This window comes from Loxodonta africana, chromosome 16, assembly GCF_030014295.1.
Source record: "Loxodonta africana isolate mLoxAfr1 chromosome 16, mLoxAfr1.hap2, whole genome shotgun sequence".
Lineage (NCBI taxonomy): Eukaryota > Metazoa > Chordata > Mammalia > Proboscidea > Elephantidae > Loxodonta > Loxodonta africana.
The window spans coordinates 34,240,053-34,263,243 of NC_087357.1; the positions used below are offsets into that span (position 1 = coordinate 34,240,053).

General features: G+C 38.2%; 1 protein-coding gene across 1 annotated transcript in view; it reads right to left on the bottom strand.

Annotated features, from left to right (window-relative positions):
• Positions 1–23,191, bottom strand: part of ABCC2 (ATP binding cassette subfamily C member 2) — a gene marked incomplete at its 5' end in the record, with an annotated part of 80,166 nt that overhangs the window by 50,823 nt on the left and 6,152 nt on the right. Inside the window, one exon of the mRNA XM_003408979.4 lies at positions 10,306–10,431. Coding sequence (XP_003409027.2) covers positions 10,306–10,431 — 126 coding nt within the window. The remainder of the gene's footprint in view (positions 1–10,305; positions 10,432–23,191) is intronic.

Sequence of the window (23,191 nt, forward strand, 5' to 3'; positions counted from 1 at the left end):
AAGTGTTCCAATCTCTCCACATCCTCTCCAACATTTATTATTTTGTGTTTTTTTGATTAATGCCAGCCTTGTTGGAGTGAGATGAAATCTCATAGTAGTTTTGATTTGCATTTCTCTAATATAGGGTTGCTATGAGTCGGAATCGACTCGACAGCAGTGGGTTTTAATGGCTAACGATCATGAGCATTTCCTCGTGTATCTGTTACCTCCCTGAATGTCTTCTTTAGTGAAGTGTCTGTTCACATCTTTTGCCCATTTTTTAATTGGGTTATTTGTCTATTTGTAGTTGAGTTTTTGGAGTATCATGTAGATTTTAGAGATCAGGTGCTGATCAGAAATGTCATAGCTAATAACTTTTTCCCAGTCTGAAGGTAATCTTTTTAATTGTTTGGTGAAGTCATTGGATAACCATAGGTGTTTTGATTTTTAGGAGCTCCCAGCTCTCTAGTTTTTCTTCTGCATTGTTAGTAATGTTTTGTATACTCTTTATGCCATGTATTAGGGCTCCTAACATTGTACCTATTTTTTCTTCCATGATCTTTATTGTTTTAGAGCTTATATTTAGGTCTTTGATCCACTTCAGCTCATTTTGTGCATGGAGTGAAGTATGGGTCTTGTTTCATTTTTTTTGCAGATGGATATCCAGTTATGGCAGCACCATTTGTTAAAAAGACTGTCTTTTCCCCATTTAACGGTTTTGAGGCCTTTGTCAAATATCAACTGCTCATATGTGGATGGATTTATGTCTGGATTCTCAAGTCTGTTCCATTGGTCTATCTATCTGTTGTACCAGTACCAGGATGTTTTGACTACTGTGGTGGTATAATAGGTTCTAAAATCAGGTAGAGTAAGGCCTCCCACTTTGTTATTCTTTTTCAGTAATGCTTTACTTATCCCAGGCCTCTTGCCCTTCCATATGAATTCGGTGATTTATTTCTCCATCTCATTAAAGAATGTCCTTGGGATTTGGATTGGAATTGCATTAAATGTATAGATCGCTTTTGGTAGAATAGACATTTTTATAATGTTAAGTCTTCCTGTCCATGAGCAAGGTATGTTCTTCCACTTGTGTAAGTCTCTTTTGGTTTCTTGCAGAAGTATACTGTAGTTTTCTTTGTATAAGTCTTTTACATCTCTGGTAAAATTTATTCCTAAGTATTTTATCTTCTTGGGGGCTACTGTAAATGGCATTGATTTGGTGATTTCCTCTTCGATGTTCTTTTTGTTGGTGTAAAAGAATCCAACTGATTTTTGTATGTTTATCTTGTATCCCAATACTCTGCTGAACTCTTCTATTAGTTTCAGTAGTTTTCTGGAGGATTCCTTAGGGTTTTCTGTGTATAAGATCATGTCGTCTGCAAATAGAGATACTTTTACTTCTTCCTTGCCAATCTGCAAGCCCTTTATTTCTTTATCTAGCCTAATTGCTCTGGCTAGGACTTCCAGCACAATGTTGAATATGAGTGGTGATAAAGGGCATTCTTGTCTGGTTCCCGATCTCAATGGGAATGTTTTCAGGCTCTCTCGATATTTTTTTTTTTTTTTCTCCATTTAGAGTGATGTTGGCTGTTGGTTTTGTATAAATGCCCTTTATCATGTTGAGAAATTTTCCTTCTATTTCTATTTTGCTGAGAGTTTTTTTTATCATGAATGAGTGTTGAACTTTGTCAAATGCCTTTTCTGCATCAATTGATAAAATCATGTGATTCTTTTCTTTTATTCTTGTGGTGGATTACATTTTTGTTTTTCTAATAACCATCCCTGCATACCTGATGTGAATCCCACTTGGTCATGGTGAATTATTTTTTTGATATGTTGTTGAATTCTATTGGCTAGAATTTTGTTGAGGATTTTTGCATCTGTGTTCATGAGGGATATAGGTCCATAGTTTTCTTTTTTTTTGTGGCGTCTTTACCTGGTTTTGGTATCAGGGATATGCTGGCTTCATAAAATGAGTTTGGTAGTATTCCGTCCTTTTCTATGCTCTGAAATACCTTTAGTAGTAGCGGTGTTAACTCTTCTCTGAAAGTTTGGTAGAACTCTGCAGTGAAGCCATCTGGGCCAGGGCTTTTCCTGTTGGGAGTTTTTTTTTTTTTTTTTTTGATTACCTTTTCAATCTCTTCTTTTGTTATGGATCTATTTAGTTGTTCTACTTCTGTTTCTGTTATTTTATAGGTAGAGTGTTTCTAGGAATTCATCCCTAGGTTTTCAAATTTGTTAGCGTACAATTTTTCATGGTAATCTGATATGATTCTTTTAATTTCAGTTGGGTCTGTTGTAATATCGTCCATCTCATTTCTTATTCAGGTTATTTGCTTCCTCTCCTGTTTTTCTTTTGTCAGTTTGGCCAGTGGTTTCTCAATTTTGTGGATTTTTTCAAAGAGCCAGCTTTTGGTCCTGTTAATTCTTTCAATTGTTTTTCTGTTTTCTTTTTTATTTAGTTCTGCTCTAATTTATATTGTTTTCTTCTGGTGCCTGAGGGTTTCTTTTGTTGCTCTCTTTCTAGTTAAGTTGTAGGGATAATTCTTTGATTTGGGCCCTTTCTTCTTTTTGTATGTGTGCATTCATTGATATAAATTGACCTCTGAGCACTGCTTTCGCCGTGTCCCAAAGGTTCTGATGGGAAGTGTTTTCATTGTCATTGGATTCTATAATCCAGTCTTTTTTGAACAGGGTATTTGTTCAGTTTCCAAGTGTTTGATTTTTTCCCCTGCTTTTTCTATTATTGATTTCCACTTTTATGACCTTATGGTCAGATAAGATGCTTTGTAGTATTTCAATGTTTTGGATTCTGCTAAGGCTTGCTTTATGACCTAATATGTGGTCTATGCTACAGAATGTTCCTTGTGCACTAGAAAAGAAACTATACTTGGTTGCTGTTGGGTGGGGTGTACTGAACATGTCTATGAGGTCAAGATGGTTTATTGTGGCATTCAGATCTTCTGTGTGTTTATTGAGCTTCTTTCTGGATGTCCTGTCCTGTTCTTCACCATAAGTGGTGTGTTGAAGTCTCCTACTATTATTGTGGAGCTGTCTATCTCACTTTTCAATGGTGATAGGGTTTGTTTTATATATCTTGCAGCCCTGTCACTGGGTGCATAAATATTTAATATGGTTATATCTTCTTGGTATATTGTGCCTTTAATCATTATATACTGTCCTTCCTTATCCTTTCTGATGGATTTAACTTTAAAGTCTATTTTGTCAGAAATTAATATTGCCACTCCTGCTTTTTTTTGATTGTTGTTTGCTTGATATATTTTTTTCCATCCTTTGAGTTTTAGTTTGTTTGTGTCTCTAAGTCTAAGGTGTGTCTCTTGTAGGCAGCATATAGACGGATCTTGTTTTTTTATCCATTCTGCCACTCTCTGTCTCTTTATTGGCGCATGTAGTCCATTTACATTCAGCGTAATTATGGATAGGTATGAATTTAGTGCTATCATTTTGATGTCTCTTTTGTGTGTGTTGTTGACAGTTTCTTTCTCCTACTTAAGCTTATGTGCTGAATAGATTATCTTTATTGTTCTTTCCTCATATTTGTTGTTGTTGATTTTGTTTCTGCTGAGTCTCTATTTTTTTCTTGTATTTTATTTTGATGTGTAGGATAGTTTGTCTCCTTTGTGGTTACCGTATTATTTGTCCCTATTTTTCTAAATTTAAACCTAACTTTTATTTCTTTGTGTCGCCTTGTCTTCTTCTCCATATGGAAGATCTATGGCTACATTTCTTAGTCGCTCTTTATTGTTTTAATGTTGCCTTCTTTTACGTAATAACATTGCTGTTATCCTGTTTTGAGAGTTTTTTTTTAATCTTGATTTATTTTTTTGGTTCCCCTGTCTGGGTTGACTTCTGATTGCTCTGCCCGGCATTCTAGTCTTGGTTTGATACCTGGTATTATTGATTTTTCTAACCAAAGAACTCCCTTTAGTATTTCTTGTAGTTTTGGTTTGGTTTTTATGAATTCCCTAAACTTCTGTTTATCTGGAAATGTCTTAATTTCACCTTTATATTTGAGAGACAGTTTTGCTGGATATATGATTCTTGGCTGGCAACTTTTTTCCTTCAATTTTTTATATAAGTCATCCCATTGTCTTCTTGCCTGCATGGTTTCTTCCGAGTAGTCCGAACTCATTCTTATTGGCTCTCCTTTGTAGGTGACTTTTCGTTAATCCCTAACTGCTCTCAAAATTCTCTTTATCTTTGGTTTTGGCAAGTTTGATTATAATGTATCTTGGTGACTTTCTTTTAACATCTACCTTATGTGGAGTTCGATGAGCATCTTGGATAGATACCTTCTCGTCTTTCACAATATCAGAGAAGTTTTCTGCCAACAAACCTTCAACAATTCTCTCTGTATTTTCTGTTATCCCTCCCTGTTCTGATACTCCAATCACTCGTAGGTTATTTCTCTTGATAGAGTCCCACATGATTCTTGATGTTTCTTTGTTTTTTTTAATTCTTTTATCTGATTTTTCTTCAAATGTATTAGTGCCAAGTGCTTTATCTTCAAGTTCAGAAATTCTGCCTTCCACTTTCTCACATCTGCTTTTCTGACCTTCTATTGAGTTGTCTACTTCTGTAGTTTTATTGTTAATCTTCTGAATTTCTGACTGCTGTCTGTCTATGGATTTTTCCAGCTTATTAAATTTTTCTTTATGTTCCTGAATAGTCTTTTTAATTTCTTCAATTGCTTTTTCTGTGTGTTCCTTGGCTTGTTCTGCATATTGCCTCATTTCCTTCCTGATGTCTTAAAGAGTTCTGTATATTAATCTTTTGTATTCTGCCTCTGGTAATTCCAGGAAGGCACCCTCATCTAGAAGATCCCTGGGTTCTTTGTTTTGAGAGCTTTTTGAGGTGATCATGGCCTGTTTCTTTATGTGACTTGATATTGACTGTTGTCTCTGAGCCATCTATAAGTTATTGTATTAGTTTATTTTATGTTTGCTTACTGTGTCGTAGCTTCGTGCTTTGTTTCGTTTTGATATGTCCAAATGGTTTGCTTGAGTGAACTGGCTTGATTATGTTTTCCCTTTGGAGCTCTGTTGTCCTGTCCCCAGATGGCTAGAGCTGTTATCAGGTATATCATCAGTCTCGAGTCCATTCACTTTTCTTGTATGAATTCAGCTCAATTGTCCAGGTAGCTGATCATCAAGTGTGTGGTACAGGCTCTGTCCTTCAGTCTTAGAGGGGCAGGGGTGATTGGTGTAGGTACCGGTATCTGGTTGCAGCAGGGGGTCACACTCTGAACAAGGCAGGGGGCTGGGAATCGTCCCCTATGAGCCTCTGGGGAAAGCGTGTCCCTGTTCCCTAGAGTTTACAAGTGGGTGGGATCTGCAGACAGACCATGGGCACCCAATGTTTTTTTTTGTAAGGACTGGGGGATACCAGTTATCCTTGGACCCCTGTCACAGGTGGCTGGGTGACCTGAGTGGAGCTACCAGTCCTTAGGCCCCTGATGTGGGTAGGTGAGGACCCTGTCTAATAGGCAAAGCAATATCAAACATCAAACACCCAACTGTCCGCCACAAAGAGGAAATGGTTGGAGTCTGCCAGCAAAAGCCTAGTCTCCTGAAATAAGCCCACACAGGTCTATGCAGAGGGGAAAGGTACTCAAAGTCCACGGACCATTTTTGCCTGGACAGGAGCCGCTTCTGTCCTGAGCTCGCCACGTTAGTAGAGCTAGCAAAGTATCTTTTTCCCCAGTTGCAAATTTATTCCTTCTCCAAGGCCTGGAGGATGGCTGTAGGTGCTCAACAGGGCCTATCTCAGGCTCGGAGAAGTCAGCCGCTGAAGCCGGCTTAAGAGCGGGGTGAGGGGCGGGGTGGGGGCGTGGGGGAGCTGTAAAATATACGCAAGTACTTAGCTTTTGCCGAGAGTGCCATAATTCTCTGGTTCTGGAAGTGTGAGTAGGCTGTGTGGCTGGCTGCTTCTCCCTGAGAAAACTGCAGCAGCACACTAGTACCAGCCCACCACGACCACTCCTGGGAATGGTGCTGAGGGCTTCCCTCGATTCAGGTCTGGTAACTCCTCTCCACTTCTGAACCATGTCTTCCTCCCCCTGCCCATCAGTTCATTTTCTAAGCTTGCCTTTGATGTTCAGGGCTCCTAGCTTGTCATAAATATACTTGTTTCACTTGGTTTTTTGGGTCTTTGTTATAAAGATGGCTCACAGGAAGTGTCTATCCATTTCACCATCTTGGCTCCACCCTATTTTTATTCTTTTTAATTGTACTTTAGATGAAGTTTTACGGAACAAACTAACTTTTCAAAATAGTTTGTACACATATGGTTTTATGACATTAGTTAACAATGCCACGACATGTCAGCACTCTCCTTTCTTGACTTTAGGTTTCCTATTACCAGTTTTCCTGTCCCCTCCTGCCTTCTAGTCCTTGCCCCTGGGCTGGTGTGCCCCTTTAGTCTTATTTTGTTCTATTGGCCTGCCTAATCTTTGGATGAAGGGTAAACCTCGGGAGTGACTTCATTACTGAGCTAAAAGAGTGTCTGAAGACCATACTCTAGGGGTTTCTCCAGTCTCTGTCAGGTCAGTAAGTCTGGTCTTTTTTGTGTGAGTTAGAATTTTGCTCTACACTTTTCTCCAGCTCTGTCTGGGACCTCTATTGTGATCCCTGTCAGAGCAATCAGTGGTGGTAGTTGGGCACCGTCAAGCTGTACTGGACTCGGTATGGTGGAGGCTGTGGTGGTTGTGGTCTATTAGTCTTTAGGACTAATCTTTCATTTGTATCTTTAGTTTTCTTCATTCTTCCTTGCTCCTGAAGGGGTGAGACCAGTGGAGTATCCTAGATGGCCACTTACAGGCTTTTAAGACCCCAGGCACTACTCACCAAAGTAGAATGTAGAACATTTTCTTTATAAACTATGTTATGCCAATTGAATTAGATGTTCCCTGAGACCATGGTCCCCACAGCCCCCCCAGTCCCTTAGGGAGTTTGCTTGTCTATGGAGCTTTCATGACCTTGCCTTGCACAAGCTGTACTGGGTTTCCCAGTATTGCGTATGGTCTTACCCTTCACAAAAGTTACCACTTATCTGTTGTATATTTAGTGTTTTTCCATCCTCACCCCTCCCCGCCTTGTAACCATCAAAGATTGTTTCTTTTTGTGTGTAAACCTTTTCGTGAGTTTTTACAGTAGTGGTCTCATACAGTATTTGTCCTTTTGTGATTATTTCACTCAATATGATGCCCTCCAGATTTATCCACGTCGTGAGATGCTTCAAAGATTCATCATTGTTATTATGGTTGTGTAGTACTCTGTTGTGTGTGTGTACCATAGTCTGTTTATCCATTCATCTGTTGACGGGCATTTAGGTTGTTTCCATCTTTTTGCTATTGTGAACAATGCTGCAACGAACATGGGTGTGCGTATGTCTATTTGTGTGATGACTCTTATTTATCTAGGATGTATTCCTAGGAGTGGGATTGCTGGATCATATGGTATTTCTATTTCTAGCTTTCTAAGGAAGTGTCATATCATTTTCCACAATGATTGTATCATTTTGCATTCCCACTAGCAGTGCATAAGAGTTCCAATCTCCCCACAGCCTCTCCAACATTTGCTATTTTCTGTTTTTTTGGTTCATGCCAGTAATGCCAGGGTAAGATGGTATCTCACTGTGGTTTTGATTTGGATTTCTCTAATGGCTGAAGATCTTGAGCATTTCCTCATCTGTCTGTTAGCCACTTGAATGTCTTCTTTGGTAATGTGTCTGTTCATTTCTTTTGCCCATTTTTTAAATTGGATTATTTGTCTTTTTGTGGTAAAGGTGTTGGATTTTCCTGTAGATTTTAGAGATTAGACCTTTGTCCGATTTGTTATAGACAAAATTTTTTTCCCAACCTGTAGGTTCTCTTTTTCCTCTTTTGGTGAAGTTTTTTGATGAGCATAAGTGTTTAATTTTTAGAAGATCCCAGTTATCTAGCTTATCTTCTAGAGTTTGTGTGTTGTTAGTTATGGTTTGTATGCTGTTAATGCTGTTTATTATGGCCCCTAGAGTTGATCCTGTTTTTCCTTCTATGATCTTTATTGTTTTTGGCTTTATATTTAGGTCTTTGATCCATTTTGAGTAAGTTTTTGTGTATGGCGTGAGGTATGGGTTCTGTTTCTTTTTTTTGCAGAAGGACACATCCAGTTTTGCCAGCACCGTTTGTTAAAAAGAATGTCTTTTCTGCATTTGATGGACCTTGGACCCTTGTCAAAGATTAGGTGACCGTAGGTGGGTGGATTTACATCTGGGTTCTCAATTCTGTTCCATTGGTCAGTGTTTCTGTCGTTGTATCAGTACCAGGCTGTTTTGACTACCATAGCTGTATAGTAGATTCTGAGGTCAGGTAATGTGAGTTCTCCTGTTTTATTCTTCTTCAATAGTGCTTGACTTATCCAGGGCTTCTTCCTTTTCCATATAAAGCTAATGATTAATTTTTTCATCTGTTTAAAGAATGTTGTTGGTATTTGGATTGGGTTCGCATTGTATTTGTAAATTGTTTTGGGTAGAAATTTCATTTTCACAATGTTGAGTGTACCTAACCATGAGCATGGTATGTTTTTCCATTTATGCAGATCTCTTTTGGTTTCTTACGGTAATATTTTGTAGTTTTCTTTGTATAGGTCTTTTACATTCCTGGTTAGATTTCTTCCTAAGTATTTTATTTTTTTTAGGGGCTATTTTTTTTTTATTATAAATGGTATTGCTTTCCTGATTTCCTTTTCATCATTCTCTTTATCGGTATATAGGAATTCAACTGATTTTTGTAAGTTTATCTTGTATTCTGCTACTGTTTTGGATCTTCTATGTGTGGTATCATATCATCTGCAAACAGGGACAGTTTTACTGCTTCATTACCAATTTGGATGTTCTTTATTTCTTTTTCTTGCCTTATTGCTCTAGCTAGGACTTCCAGCACAGTGTTAAATAGGAGTGGTGATAAATGGCATCCACTATCTGCATTTTAATGGACTAACTTTGAGAGCCCGAAAAGCCTTTTCAAGCCCCAAGGAAATGAACTATAGGCACTGCAGTAGTCAGGTGGGGGAGGCAGATTCTGATGGATAGGTACAAGGTCTCTGTACCTTGGTTTTTTCATAATATCAAACTTGTTATTATTGTTAGTGGCCATCAAGTCAATTCTTACTCATGTCACCCCATGTGTACAGAGTAGAATGTTCCATAAGATTTTCAAAGCTGTGAACTTGTAGAAGCAGATCCCCTTGCCTGTCTTCTGAGACACCTCTGGGTTTAAACTACCAACCTTTCAGCTACTAGTCTAGCACTTCAGGCTAAGTTATTAAAAATAAAAACTTTCCTTTGGATCATCTCTCTTAGATATAATTAACTAAATGCTGGTTGTTTTCCTAGCCTCAGCAGTATGCTGGTAAACCAGCTCTCTGAAAAAATGCTGTGATTTGTAGCATTTGCTTATTTTCATGGCGTAAATACTCCCACCACGGTAGATTTCAAGCTCCAAGTGCTGCACTGAATTCTTTTAAAATAATGGCAACTAATTCAATTTTTGGTTAAATATTGTGCAAACTAAACAAAAACCCACTGCCACTGAGTCAATTTTTGACTCATAGTGGCCCTGTAGGACAGTATAGATCTGCCCCATAGGGTTTCCAAGGCCGTAAATCATTACAGAAGCAGGCTGCCACATCTTTCTTCTGTGGAGCAGCTGGTGGGTTCAAACTGCCAACCTTTCAGTTAGCAGATCCCCTCTCAAAAAAACATGCCTACAAAAGAGATACCAGTTTCTGACATCAGGTTTAAAGCAACAATTCTAGACTCAGCGATCCATTGACTAGAGCACCAATCAATTTAAAAATAGTATTTAAAATAAAAATAGTATTTACAGCATCCAAAAATTATTTTGTATCACGAAACTTATCTATGATCCTTATATGGCAAAATACAAGGACATAGATACACATCTTAATCTTTAAATCTGATACTTATCTTAGGGAGAAGGTTGAATAAATTAGAGTTGAAAAAGAAGATGAAGAGCTAAAATTTGTAGTCTTTAGTTTCACCCCACTACAACCAAGCTTTGTCTTTATAATACCCTTGAAAGTAATGAGAGATGTAAGCGTATGAATTTTAACCATAGGTCAAATAGGTCAAAAATTGGAAGACTGTGTTTTAGTCCCAGCTATGATGTGAGAAGGCTGTACTAGATGGTCCTTTCTACTTCTCAAATTCTTTAGATGAAATTCATCCCAAAAGAGTAAATTTCAGCTAGAAGGCTGCAAGTAGAGAGAAGATAAACAACGTGAAAGTGGTGACAGGTCTTACCCATGTTGCAAGGTAGAGGCTTGGATTGGTATATCTAATGGCAGGGACTGTGGCTTGTCCAGAATCTTCTGTGAGTACAAAGGCCAGCTCTATGGCTGCCAGAATAAGAAGAAGTCCAACAAATACCTGAGAAGGGGAAAAAAACACTGTTAAGAGGATACTATTTTCTACAAGTCTCTTAGAACACACAATGATTGCCAATAATGGATGGTAAAAATGGTATAGTGATTCAGATAACACATTCAATAGATACTTGTGGAATGAACTGATGCATATAGTTCATCCAATAATGAAATAAAGTTCAAAGTGTGCCCTGAAAAGTATTTTTGAAGAATCCTGAGTGTGATGATTTTAAAATATGTCCACAAATTTATTTGTAATACTCCCTTCAAAACGTAGAGCTTAGTTTCCCTCCCCTTGAGTGTGGGCTGGACTTTAGTGACTCACTTCTAATGAGCAGAATGAGGCAGAAGTGATGGCGTATGACTTCCAAGCCTTGTTGTGTCTCTCTTGGTCCATTTACTTTGGGGAAAGCTAGAAGCCCGGTACTGATGACACTAAAGTAGCCTATTAGAGAGGTTCACCTCGCCTCTTGCCAAGAGCCATGTAAATACACCATCTTAGACGTGGATCTACTAGGCCCAAAATCAAGCCTTCAGATGACTGTAGCCCCAGCCAGCATATTAACTGTAATCTCATGAGATGCCATGAGACAGAACCCAGATAAGCTGGTCCCAAATTCCTGGACCACAGAAACTGTGAGAAGATTAAAGAAAAAAAAAAAAAAAAAAAAAGCTTTTTTTTTTTTTTTTAAGCTGCTAAGTTTTGGGGCTATTTGTTATGCAGCAATAGAAAACTAATATGCTAGGTTTAAAAGGAGAATCTTGCCCCCAACTGTTGTTGTCATCGTGATTCCAACTCATAGCGACCCTATAGTACAGAGTAGAACTGCTCCATAGGGTTTCCAAGGTTGTAATCTTTATAGAAGCAGGCTGCCATATCTTCCTCCCCCAGGGTGGCTGGTGGGTTCAAACCGCTGACATTTTGTTCAGTGGCCGAGTGCTTTACCACTTCGCCAACAGGGCTCCTTCCCCCCAGCTAGGGTGGCATTCTTCTCTTTCCTTGGTCATTGGTCCCAGCCTTTGCCTCATATTTGCAGCTAATGTTGCAGAGCATCCATGATAATTCCAAGCCAATCAATATATTTGTTCTATGAGCTCATGAGACATAATACACATTGTACTGTTCTAAAGGACCAACTCCCTCCTATCAGGAGGGAAAATAACTATCTTTGTTGAGGAGATCCTCAGCATCTTGGCCCCCAAGATTAAAATCTATACCATCTCCCCTACCTTCATCCCTTCCTATTCCCATCCATTTGCCCATACTCATTCCCATATGTCTCATTCGTCCAGAATGGCTCAGGCAGAGAGATATTGGGGCTCTTTGTAATGAAAACTAGTCAAGGAGGGAAATGAATGCAACTTTAACAAATAGGACCAGTGCTATTATTTAGCAAGGAGTAGTGTAGAAGACATATCAGCAAATGGAATGCATTTTTGCAAGTATATAATACACTGTATTGTGCTTTCTTCACACTAGACTGTGCAATCTTTGGAAAAAATAATAGCTTTTGAAGTGGTAAGGTATACTTGCATATAAGTAAATCGAGATAAAATAAACCAAATTGGAGCTAAAGCACTCTTCCTTGAAGACGACTGGCTAGAGAGAATAGTAACCAGCAGACCATTCCCTAGGTTAAAGAAAAGGAGGGGATCTGCATGGCCCAATCTATTTAAAAGAAGTTCTGGAGAGACAGAAAGATAAGAAAGACATGAGTCTTTAGGTTGAAAGCGCAGAGTCCACTGAATGAAAAAAGACTCATGTAGATAGGCTGTCATGGAATTTCAGAACATCAAGAATAAAGAGGATAATAATAAAATATTATTTAAAAAAAGAATAAAGAGGATTAAACCTTCTAGAGGATAAGCAAGAATAAGAAGAATTCTAAATAGGATGCTGAGGAACACTGTAGCAACTTCTTCAGAGTTTTTAAAGGGAAAATATTTTGAAACTAACATTCCATGTCCAAATGAACATCTTCAGAAAGCAATAACTTAGAGACTTTACCTACTGTTACTCTTTCTGAAAATTTATTTGAGGTATTCTCCGGCAGAAAGGATCCAAGAAATTTGGGGGCACTAATTCCCTCATCTTACACTATAAGGCATCAAAATATTCAGTCTAAAACTGATGATAGATTATTTTTAGGTATAAAGGTAACCAACAGAAGAACTAAAAACAGTCATATAAAATTAAAAGACTGAAAGAAAGAGGAGGGGAGAGGAACTAAATTAGGGGGAAGGGTTGGTGAGCTAAATTTCTTGTCTTTCACAGAGGGCAGAAATAGATCATTTTTGAAGTAGATAGATCAAGAAATATAGATTTATACACATTATTTGCAAATATGAAGGTGACCATCAAAATAATTTCTAATGGAGCCCTCTGGAGAATGGGACTGGGAGGTAGGGCATGAGGAAGAGATTTTTGCTTTTCATTTCATATTTTTTTGTACAGTTTTTTATTTTATTTTTTTGTTTTTGTTTTTTTAAAGAGAAAGAGAAAATATATCAAAATGTTAACAGGAGAACATCAGGGTGATACAATTATTAATGAATTTAATGATCTTATTTTCCTAGAGCCTTCAAATTTTGTACAATAAACATGCATTAATTTTGTAATCAGAAACATACACGCCTTTTTATTAGTTAAGAACAGGGAAGTATTGTGGCTGTTTAATAATTACCAGATCCTTAATACTCTTTGCCCTGGATCTCTGATTTATTTATTTATTTATTTTTCAAGCAGACAAGCGGTTTACTAAACTCAAACTTCCTAAGGAAATACAATTTCGTTGGCATTAAAAAGGAAAAGAGAGTGGTTTGACCACATTTCATTCCTTTCCGTCTTTGCAAGATCCCCTTTTCCTATTGCTTTGTGAATGACACAGCACTTTGATTGAATCTTCTGCCATTATAGAGGGTGTCCACTTCTACCACGTCACTGGTAGATGAATGCCTAACTTCAGCTTGAATATTTCAGGGACTGTATCCCCAGTGGAAACCCTGGTGGTGTAGTGGTTAAGTACTATGGCTGCTAACTAAAAGGTCGGCAGTTCAAATCGACCAGGTGCTCCTTGGAAACCCTATGTGGCAGTTCTACTCTGTCCTATAGGGCCTCTATGAGACAAAATCAACTGGACAGCAGTGGGTTTGGTGTTTTTTTTTTTTTTTGCTTTGTTTTGTTTTGGTATATTCCCAACAGCCCATTCTGTTATTGGACAAGTACTATTTTTAGAAAGCTCTTCTGTATATTTAGCCAAAATATGCCCCCCTGGAACAACCTCCACCGACTTATCTTGGTCCTGTTCTCTGAAACTTTTCAGAACAAGTTGAGACAATCTTCATGTTATACTTCTACAAATACTTAAAGATGATTCTTACCTCTCACTGGCTTAACAGTAAGTTCTTTTTTGCTGCAAACCTTGCTCTGACCTTAGCACTTCAACAGCCTCCAGACCAAATTCACTAAGCTTGTCCAACCATTCATTTATTTTTTTTAATTCAATGACATAATTCTATCACCTTCTGTGCCCTGGGTCCTAAATAAAGATATCCCTTTAAAAACCAAACAAACCTGTGGATTCGCTCACTATCTTGCTCAAGCAAATTGACTAAATCCAGATAAGGTAAACACTGCACTAATGGCCAAACAACAGCAATAACAACAATTCACGAGAGTCAGAGAGGACAAAAAGAGCTGAAATAGCCCAAAGGTGGGTAAAAAACAAAACTGAGAAATAAAACCAAGTTAAGGAGTGAGCTGAGAGAGAACATTCTCATAAGAGAAGTAAGGTTTTGCTTTGTGAGGAATTATACCTCTGACTGTTTCAGAGAACTAAACCAATTGTCTTGAAAATTTTAAGGAGAATCAAATCAGTACTAGTCAAGGTGGAGGATAAAAATATAAATTATAAATGGAATTCCTGAGGCCATGAGTAAGGGTGAGTGGGTTATTACCTACAGGAGGAAGAAAAAAAAAAAAAGAAAAACTAATACATTGCTTTTCTTTTAGTCTATAGAGATTTGTGTCTATAAAAGTTAATTAAAATGTGGAATATCCATTCAATGGGATATTTAATAACCCAAAAACCAAACCCACTGCCGTGGAGTCCATTCAGGCTCATAGCGACCCTATAAGGCAGAGTAGAACTGCCCTATTGGGTTTCTAAGGCTGTAAATCTTTATGGAAGCCGATTGCCACATCTTTCTCTTGCAGAGCAGTGGGTGGTTTGAACCCCCAACCTTTTGATTTTAAAGGGTAAATTGCATGGAATGTAAATTATATCTTGATAAAGCTGTTTTTAAAGGTTAATTAATAGCTTTTAATAAGTGGGATACTGGTTTGATCATTCTCTAGACTCTTCTTGGAAGCTTCAGAAAATGTCAAAAGCCAAGAACTTGACTGACTATAACCTCAAGCTCCGACACATCCTCAAGGACACTGATGCACGCTTTCCAAGTTCAGAAGGAGTCTAGCACATTTTTTTTTTCATGTTGTGCCAGGCATAGGCATTCTTTTATATTTTTTGTTGTTGTTGAGAATATACACAGCGAAACACACCAATTCAACAGTTTCTACACGTACAACACACCAATTCAACAGTTTCTACAGGTACAATTTAGTGACATTGATTACATTGTTTGAGTTGTGCAACCATTCTCACTCTCCTCTGAGTTATTCCTCCCCCATTTACATAAACTCACTGCCCCCTGTTTCCTATCTAATCTTTTTTTTTTTTTAACAATTTTTATTGTGCTTTAAGTGAAAGTTTACAAATCAGGTCAGTCTCTCACACAAAAACCCATAGACACCTTGCTACGCACTCCCAATTATTCTCCCCGTAATGAGACAGCCCGCTCTCTCCCTCCACTCTCTCTTTTAGTGTCCATTTCGCCAGCCTCTAACCCCCTCCACCCTCTCATCTCCCCTCCAGGCAGGAGATGCCAGATAGTCTCAAGTGTCCGCCTGATCTAAGAAGCTCACTCCTCACCAGCATCCCTCTCCAACCCATTGTCCAGTCCAATCCCTGTCTGAAGAGTTGGCTTCAGGAATGATTCCTGTCCTGGGCCAATAGAAGGTCTGGGGGCCATGACCACTGGGGTCCTTCCAGTCTCAGTCAGACTATTAAATCTGATCTTATGAGAATTTGGGGCCTGCATCCCACTGCTCTCCTGCTCCCTCAGGGGTTCTCTGTTCTGTTCCCTGTCAGGGCAGTCATCAGTTATAGCCGGGTACCATCTAGTTCTTCTGGTCTCAGGATGATGTAGTCTCTGGTTCCTGTGGCCCTTTCTGTCTCTTGGGCTCATAATCGCCTTGTGTCCTTGGTGTTCTTCATTCTCCTTTGATCCAGGTGGGTTGAGACCAATTGATGCATCTTAGATGGCTGCTTGCTAGCGTTTAAGACCCCAGACACCACTCTTCAAAGTGGGATGCAGAATGTTTTCTTAAAAGATTTTACTTTGCAAATTGACTTAGATGTCCCCTGAAATCATGGTCCCCAGACCCTGCCCCTGCTACGCTGGACTTTGAAGCACTCAGTTTAATCAGGAAACGTCTTTCCTTTTGGTTTAGTCCAATTGTGCTGACCTCCCCTGTATTATGTGCTGTCTTTCCCTTCACCTAAAGTAGTTCTTACCTACTATCTAATTAGTGAATGCTCCCTCCTACCCTCCCTCCCACCCCCATCTCATAACCACAAAAGAATGTTTTCTTCTCAGTTTAAACTATTTCTCAAGTTCTTATAATAGTGGTCTTATACAATATTTGTCCTTTTGCAACTGACTGATTTCACTCAGCATAATGCCTTCCAGGTTCTTCCATGTTATGAAATGTTTCACAGATTCCTCGCTGTTCTTTATTGATGTGTAGTGTTCCATGGTGTGAATATACCATTATTTATCCATTCATCAGTTGATGGGCATCTTGGTTGCTTCCACGTTTTTGCTATTGTAAACAGTGCTGCAATAAACATGGGTGTGCATATATCTGTCCGTGTAAAGGCTCTTATTTCTCTAGGATATATTCCAAGGAGTGGGATTGCTGGATCATATGGTAGTTCTATTTCTAGCTTTTTAAGAAAGCGCCAAATCAATTTCCAAAGTGGTTGTGCCATTTGACATTCCCACCAGCAGTGTAGAAGTGTTCCAATCTCTCCACATCCTCTCCAACATTTATTATTTTGTGTTTTCTCGACTAATGCCAGCCTCTTTTTTTTTTTTTATTGGAATGAGATGAAATCTCATTGTAGTTTTGATCTGCATTTCTCTAATGGCTAATGATCGTGAACATTTCCTCGTATATCTGTTAGCTACCTGAATGTCTTCTTTAGTGAAGTGTCTGTTCATATCTTTTGCCCATTTTTTAATTGGGTTATTTGTCTTTTTGCAGTTGAGTTTTTGCAGTATCATGTAGATTTTAGAGATCAGGCACTGATCAGAAATGTCATAGCTAAAAACTTTTTCCCTGTCTGTAGGTAGTCTTTTTACTCTTTTGGTGAAGTCTTTGGATGAGCATAAGTGTTTGATTTTTAGGAGCTCCTAGTTACCTAGTTTTTCTTCTACATTCTTTATAATGTTTTCTGTACTGTTTATGCCATGTATTAGGGCTCCTAACGTTGTCCCTATTTTTTCTTCCATGATCTTTTTCATCTTAGATTTTATATTTAGGTCTTTGATCTATTTTGAGTTAGTTTTTGTGCATGGAGTGAGGTATGGGTCTTGTTTCATTTTTTTGCAGATGGATATCCAGTTATGCCAGCACCATTTCTTAAAAAGACTGTCTTTCCCCCATTTAACTGTTTTGGAGCCTTTGTCAAATATCAACTGCTCATATGTGCATGGATTTATATCTGGATTCTCAATTTTGTTCCATTGGTCCATGTATCTGTTGATGTACCAGTACCAGGCTGTTTTGACTACAGTGGCAGTATAATAGGTTCTAAAATCAGGTAAAGTAACGTCTCCCACTTTGTTATTCTTTTTCAGTAATGCCTTATTTATCCGGGGCCTCTTTCCCTTCCATATGAAGTAGCTGATTTGTTTCTCCATCTCATTAAAGAATGTCCTTGGGATTTGGATTGGAATTGCATTAAATGTACAGATCGCTTTTGGTAGAATAGACATTTTTATACTGTTAAGTCTTCCTGTCCATGAGCAAGGTATGTTCTTCCACTTGTGTAAGTCTCTTTTGGTTTCTTGCAGAAGTATACTGTAGTTTTCTTTGTATAAGTCTTTTACATCTCTGGTAAAATTTATTCCTAAGTATTTTATCTTCTTGGGGGCTACTATAAATGGCATTGATTTGGTGATTTCCTCTTCGATGTTCTTTTTGTTGGTGTAAAAGAATCCAACTGATTTTTGTATGTTTATCTTGTATCCCAATACTCTGCTAAACTCTTCTATTAGTTTCAGTAGTTTTCTGGAGGATTCCTTAGGGTTTTCTGTGTATAAGATCATGTCGTCTGCAAATAGAGATACTTTTACTTCTTCCTTGCCAATCTGCAAGCCCTTTATTTCTTTATCTAGCCTAATTGCTCTGGCTAGGACTTCCAGCACAATATTGAATATGAGTAGTGGTGATAAAGGGCATTCTTGTCTGGTTCCCGATCTCAATGGGAATGTTTTCAGGCTCTCTCCATTTAGAGTGATGTTGGCTGTTGGTTTTGTATAAATGCCCTTTATCATGTTGAGAAATTTTCCTTCTATTGCTATTTTGTTGAGAGTTTTTTTTATCATGAATGTCAAAATTTGACAAATGCCTTTTCTGCATCAGTTGATAAAATCATGTGATTCTTGTCTTTTATTCATGTGGTGGATTACATTATTTGTTTTTCTAATGTTGAACCATCCCTGCATACCTGGTATGAATCCCACTTGGTCATGGTGAATTATTTTTTTGATATGTTGTTGAATTCTATTGGCTAGAATTTTGTTGAGGATTTTTGCATCTACATTCATGAGGGATATAGGTCTATAATTTTCTTTTTATGTGATGTCTTTACCTTGTTTTGGTATCAGGGATATGGTGGCTTCACAGAATGAGTTTGGTAGTATTCCATCCTTTTCTATGCTCTGAAATACCTTTAGTAGTAGTGGTGTTAACTCTTCTCTGAAAGTTTGGTAGAACTCTGCAGTGAAGCTGTCTGGACCAGGGCTTTTTTTTGTTGGAAGTTTTTTGATTACCTTTTCAATCTCTTCTTTTGTTATGGGTCTATTTAGTTGTTCTACCTCTGTTTGTGTTAGTTTAGGTAGGTAGTGTTTTTCTAGGAATTCATCCATTTCTTCTAGGTTTTCAAATTTGAGTATAGTTTTTCATAGTAATCTGATATGATTCCTTTAATTTCAGTTGGGTCTGTTGTAATATCACCCATCTCATTTCTTATCCAGGTTATTTGCTTCCTCTCCTGTTTTTCTTTTGTCAGTTTGGCCAGTGGTTTATCAATTTTGTGGATTTTTTCAAAAAACCAGCTTTTGGTCTTGTTAATTCTTTCAATTGTTTTTCTGTTTTCTTTTTTTGTGTTTCACTGTAGTTTTTTTTTTTTTTAATTAACTTTTATTAAGCTTCAAGTGAACGTTTACAAATCCAATCAGTCTGTCACATACAAGTTTACATACATCTTACTCCGTACTCCCACTTGCTCTCCCCCTCTTGAGTCAGCCCTTTCAGTCTCTCCTTTCTTGACAATTTTGCCGGCTTCCCTCTCTCTCTATCCTCCCATCCCCCCTCCAGACAAGAGTTGCCAACACAATCTCAAGTGTTCACCTGATATAATTAGCTCACTCTTCATCAGCGTCTCTCTCCCACCCGCTGACCAGTCCCTCTCATGTCTGATGAGTTGTCTTCGGGGATGGTTCCTGTGCTGTGCCGACAGAAGGTCTGGGGACCATGGCCGCTGGGATTCCTCTAGCCTCAGTCAGACCATTAAGTATTGTCTTTTTATGAGAATTTGGGGTCTGCATCCCACTGATCTCCTGCTCCCTCAGGGGTCCTCTGCTGTGCTCCCTGTCAGGGCAGTCATCGATTGTGGCCGGGCACCAACTAGTTCTTCTGGTCTCAGGATGATGTAGGTCTCTGGTTCATGTGGCCCTTTCTGTCTCTTGGGCTCTTAGTTGTCGTGTGGCCTTGGTGTTCTTCATTTTCCTTTGCTCCAGGTGGGTTGAGACCAATTGATGCATCTTAGATGGCCGCTTGTTAGCATTTAACACCCCAGACGCCACATTTCAAAGTGGGATGCAGAATGATTTCATAATAGAATTATTTTGCCAATTGACTTAGAAGTCCCCGCAAACCATGTTCCCCAGACCCCCGCCCCTGCTCCGCTGACCTTTGCAGCATTCATTTTATCCCAGAAACTTCTTTGCTTTTGGTCCAGTCCAATTGAGCTGACCTTCCATGTATTGAGTGTTGTCTTTCCCTTCACCCAAAGCAGTTCTTATCTACTGATTAATCAATAAAAAACCCTCTCCCACCCTCCCTCCCTCCCCCCATCGTAACCACAAAAGTATGTGTTCTTCTCAGGTTTACTATTTCTCAAGATCTTATAATAGTGGTCTTATACAATATTTGTCCTTTCACCTCTGACTAATTTCACTCAGCATAATGCCTTCTAGGTTCCTCCGTGTTATGAAATGTTTCACAGATTCGTCACTGTTCTTTATCAATGCGTAGTATTCCATTGTGTGAATATACCACAATTTATTTACCCATTTATCCGTTGATGGACACCTTGGTTGCTTCCAGCTTTTTGCTATTGTAAACAGAGCTGCAATAAACATGGGTGTGCATATATCTGTTTGTGTGAAGGCTCTTGTATCTCTAGGGTATATTCTGAGGAGTGGGATTTCTGGGTTGTATGGTAGTTCTATTTCTAACTGTTTAAGATAACGCCAGATAGATTTCCAAAGTGGTTGTACCATTTTACATTCCCACCAGCAGTGTATAAGAGTTCCAATCTCTCCGCAGCCTCTCCAAAATATATTATTTTGTGTTTTTTGGATTAATGCCAGCCTTGTTGGAGTGAGATGGAATCTCGTCGTAGTTTTAATTTGCATTTCTCTAATGGCTAATGATCGAGAGCATTTTCTCATGTATCTGTTGGCTGCCTGAATATCTTCTTTAGTGAAATGTGTGTTCATATCCTTTGCCCACTTCTTGATTGGGTTGTTTGTCTTTTTGTGGTTGAGTTTTGACAGAATCATGTAGATTTTAGAGATCAGGCGCTGGTCAGAGATGTCATAGCTGAAAATTCTTTCCCAGTCTGTAGGTGGTCTTTTTACTCTTTTGGTGAAGTCTTTAGATGAGCATAGGTGTTTGATTTTTAGGAGCTCCCAGTTATCGGGTTTCTCTTCATCATTTGTGGTAGTGTTTTGTATTCTGTTTACGCCTTGTATTAGGGCTCCTAAGGTTGTCCCTATTTTTTGTTCCATGATCTTTATCGTTTTAGTCTTTATGTTTAGGTCTTTGATCCACTTGGAGTTAGTTTTTGTGCATGGTGTAAGGTCTGGGTCCTGTTTCATTTTTTTGCAAATGGATATCCAGTTATGCCAGCACCATTTGTTAAAAAGGCTATCTTTTCCCCAATTAACTGACTCTGGTCCTTTGTCAAATATCAGCTGCTCATACGTGGATGGATCTATATCTGGGTTCTCAATTCTGTTCCATTGGTCTATGTGCCTGTTGTTGTACCAGTACCAGGCTGTTTTGACTACTGTGGCTGTATAATAGGTTCTGAAATCAGGTAGAGTGAGACCTCCCACTTTCTTCTTCTTTTTCAGTAGTGCTTTACTTATCCGAGGCTTCTTTCCCTTCCATATGAAGTTGGTGATTTGTTTCTCCAACACATTAAAAAATAACATTGGAATTTGGATCGGAAGTGCATTGTATGCATAGATGGCTTTTGGTAGAATAGACATTTTTACTATGTTAAGTCTTCCTATCCATGAGCAAGGTATGTTTTTCCACTTAAGTATGTCCTTTTGAATTTCTTGTAGTAGAGCTTTGTACTTTTCTTTGTATAGGTCTTTTACATCCTTGGTAAGATTTATTCCTAAGTATCTTATCTTCTTGGGGACTACTGTGAATGGTATTGATTTGGTTATTTCCTCTTCGGTGTTCTTTTTGTTGATGTAGAGGAATCCAAGTGATTTTTGTATGTTTATTTTATAACCTGAGACTCTGCCAAACTCTTCTATTAGTTTCAGTAGTTTTCTGGAGGATTCCTTAGGGTTTTCTGTGTATATAATCACGTCATCTGCAAATAGCAATAACTTTACTTCCTCCTTGCCAGTCCGGATACCTTTTATTTCTTTGTCTAGCGTAATTGCCCTGGCTAGGACTTCCAGCACGATGTTGAATAAGAGCGGTGATAAAGGGCATCCTTGTCTGGTTCCCATTCTCAAGGGAAATGCTTTTAGGTTCTCTCCATTTAGAGTGATATTGGCTGTTGGCTTTGCGTAGATGCCCATTATTATGTTGAGGAATTTTCCTTCAATTCCTATTTTGGTAAGAGTTTTTATCATAAATGGGTGTTGGACTTTGTCAAATGCCTTTTCTGCATCAGTTGATAAGATCATGTGGTTTTTGTCTTTGTTTTATTTATGTGATGGATTACATTAATGGTTTTTCTGATGTTAAACCAGCCTTGCATACCTGTTATAAATCCCACTTGATCATGGTGAATTATTTTTTTGATGTGTTGTTGGATTCTATGGGCTAGAATTTTGTTGAGGATTTTTGCATCTATGTTCATGAGGGATATAGGTCTGTAATTTTCTTTTTTTGTAATGTCTTTACCTGGTTTTGGTATCAGGGAGATGGTGGCTTCATAGAATGAGTTGGGTAGTATTCCGTCATTTTCTATGCTTTGGAATACCTTCAGAAGTAGTGGTGTTAACTCTTCTCTGAAAGTTTGGTAGAACTCTACAGTGAAGCCGTCCGGGCCAGGGCTTTTTTTTGTTGGGAGTTTTTTGATTACTGTTTCAATCTCTTTTTTTGTTATGGGTCTATTTAGTTGTTCTACTTCTGAATGTGTTAGTTTAGGTAGGTAGTGTTTTTCCAGGAATTCATCCATTTCTTCTAGGTTTTCAAATTTGTTAGAGTACAATTTTTCATAATAATCTGAAATGATTCTTTTAATTTCATTTGGTTCTGTTGTGATGTGGTCCTTCTCGTTTCTTATTCAGGTTATTTGTTTCCTTTCCTGTATTTCTTTAGTCAGTCTAGCCAATGGTTTATCAATTTTGTGGATTTTTTCAAAAAACCAGCTTTTGGTCTTGTTAATTCTTTCAATTGTTTTTCTGTTCTCTAATTCATTTAGTTCAGCTCTAATTTTTATTATTTGTTTTCTTCTGGTGCCTGATGGATTCTTTTGTTGCTCACTTTCTATTTGTTCAAGTTGTCGGGACAGTTCTCTGATTTTGGCTCTTTCTTCTTTTTGTATGTGTGCATTTATTGATATAAATTGGCCTCTGAGCACTGCTTTTGCTGTGTCCCAGAGGTTTTGATAGGAAGTATTTTCATTCTCGTTGCTTTCTATGAATTTCCTTATTCCCTCCTTGATGTCTTCTATAACCCAGTCTTTTTTCAGGAGGGTATTGTTCAGTTCCCAAGTATTTGATTTCTTTTCCCTAGTTTTTCTGTTATTGATTTCTAGTTTTATTGCCTTGTGGTCTGAGAAGATGCTTTGTAATATTTCGATGTTTTGGACTCTGCAAAGGTTTGTTTTATGACCTGATATGTGGTTTATTCTAGAGAATGTTCCATGTGC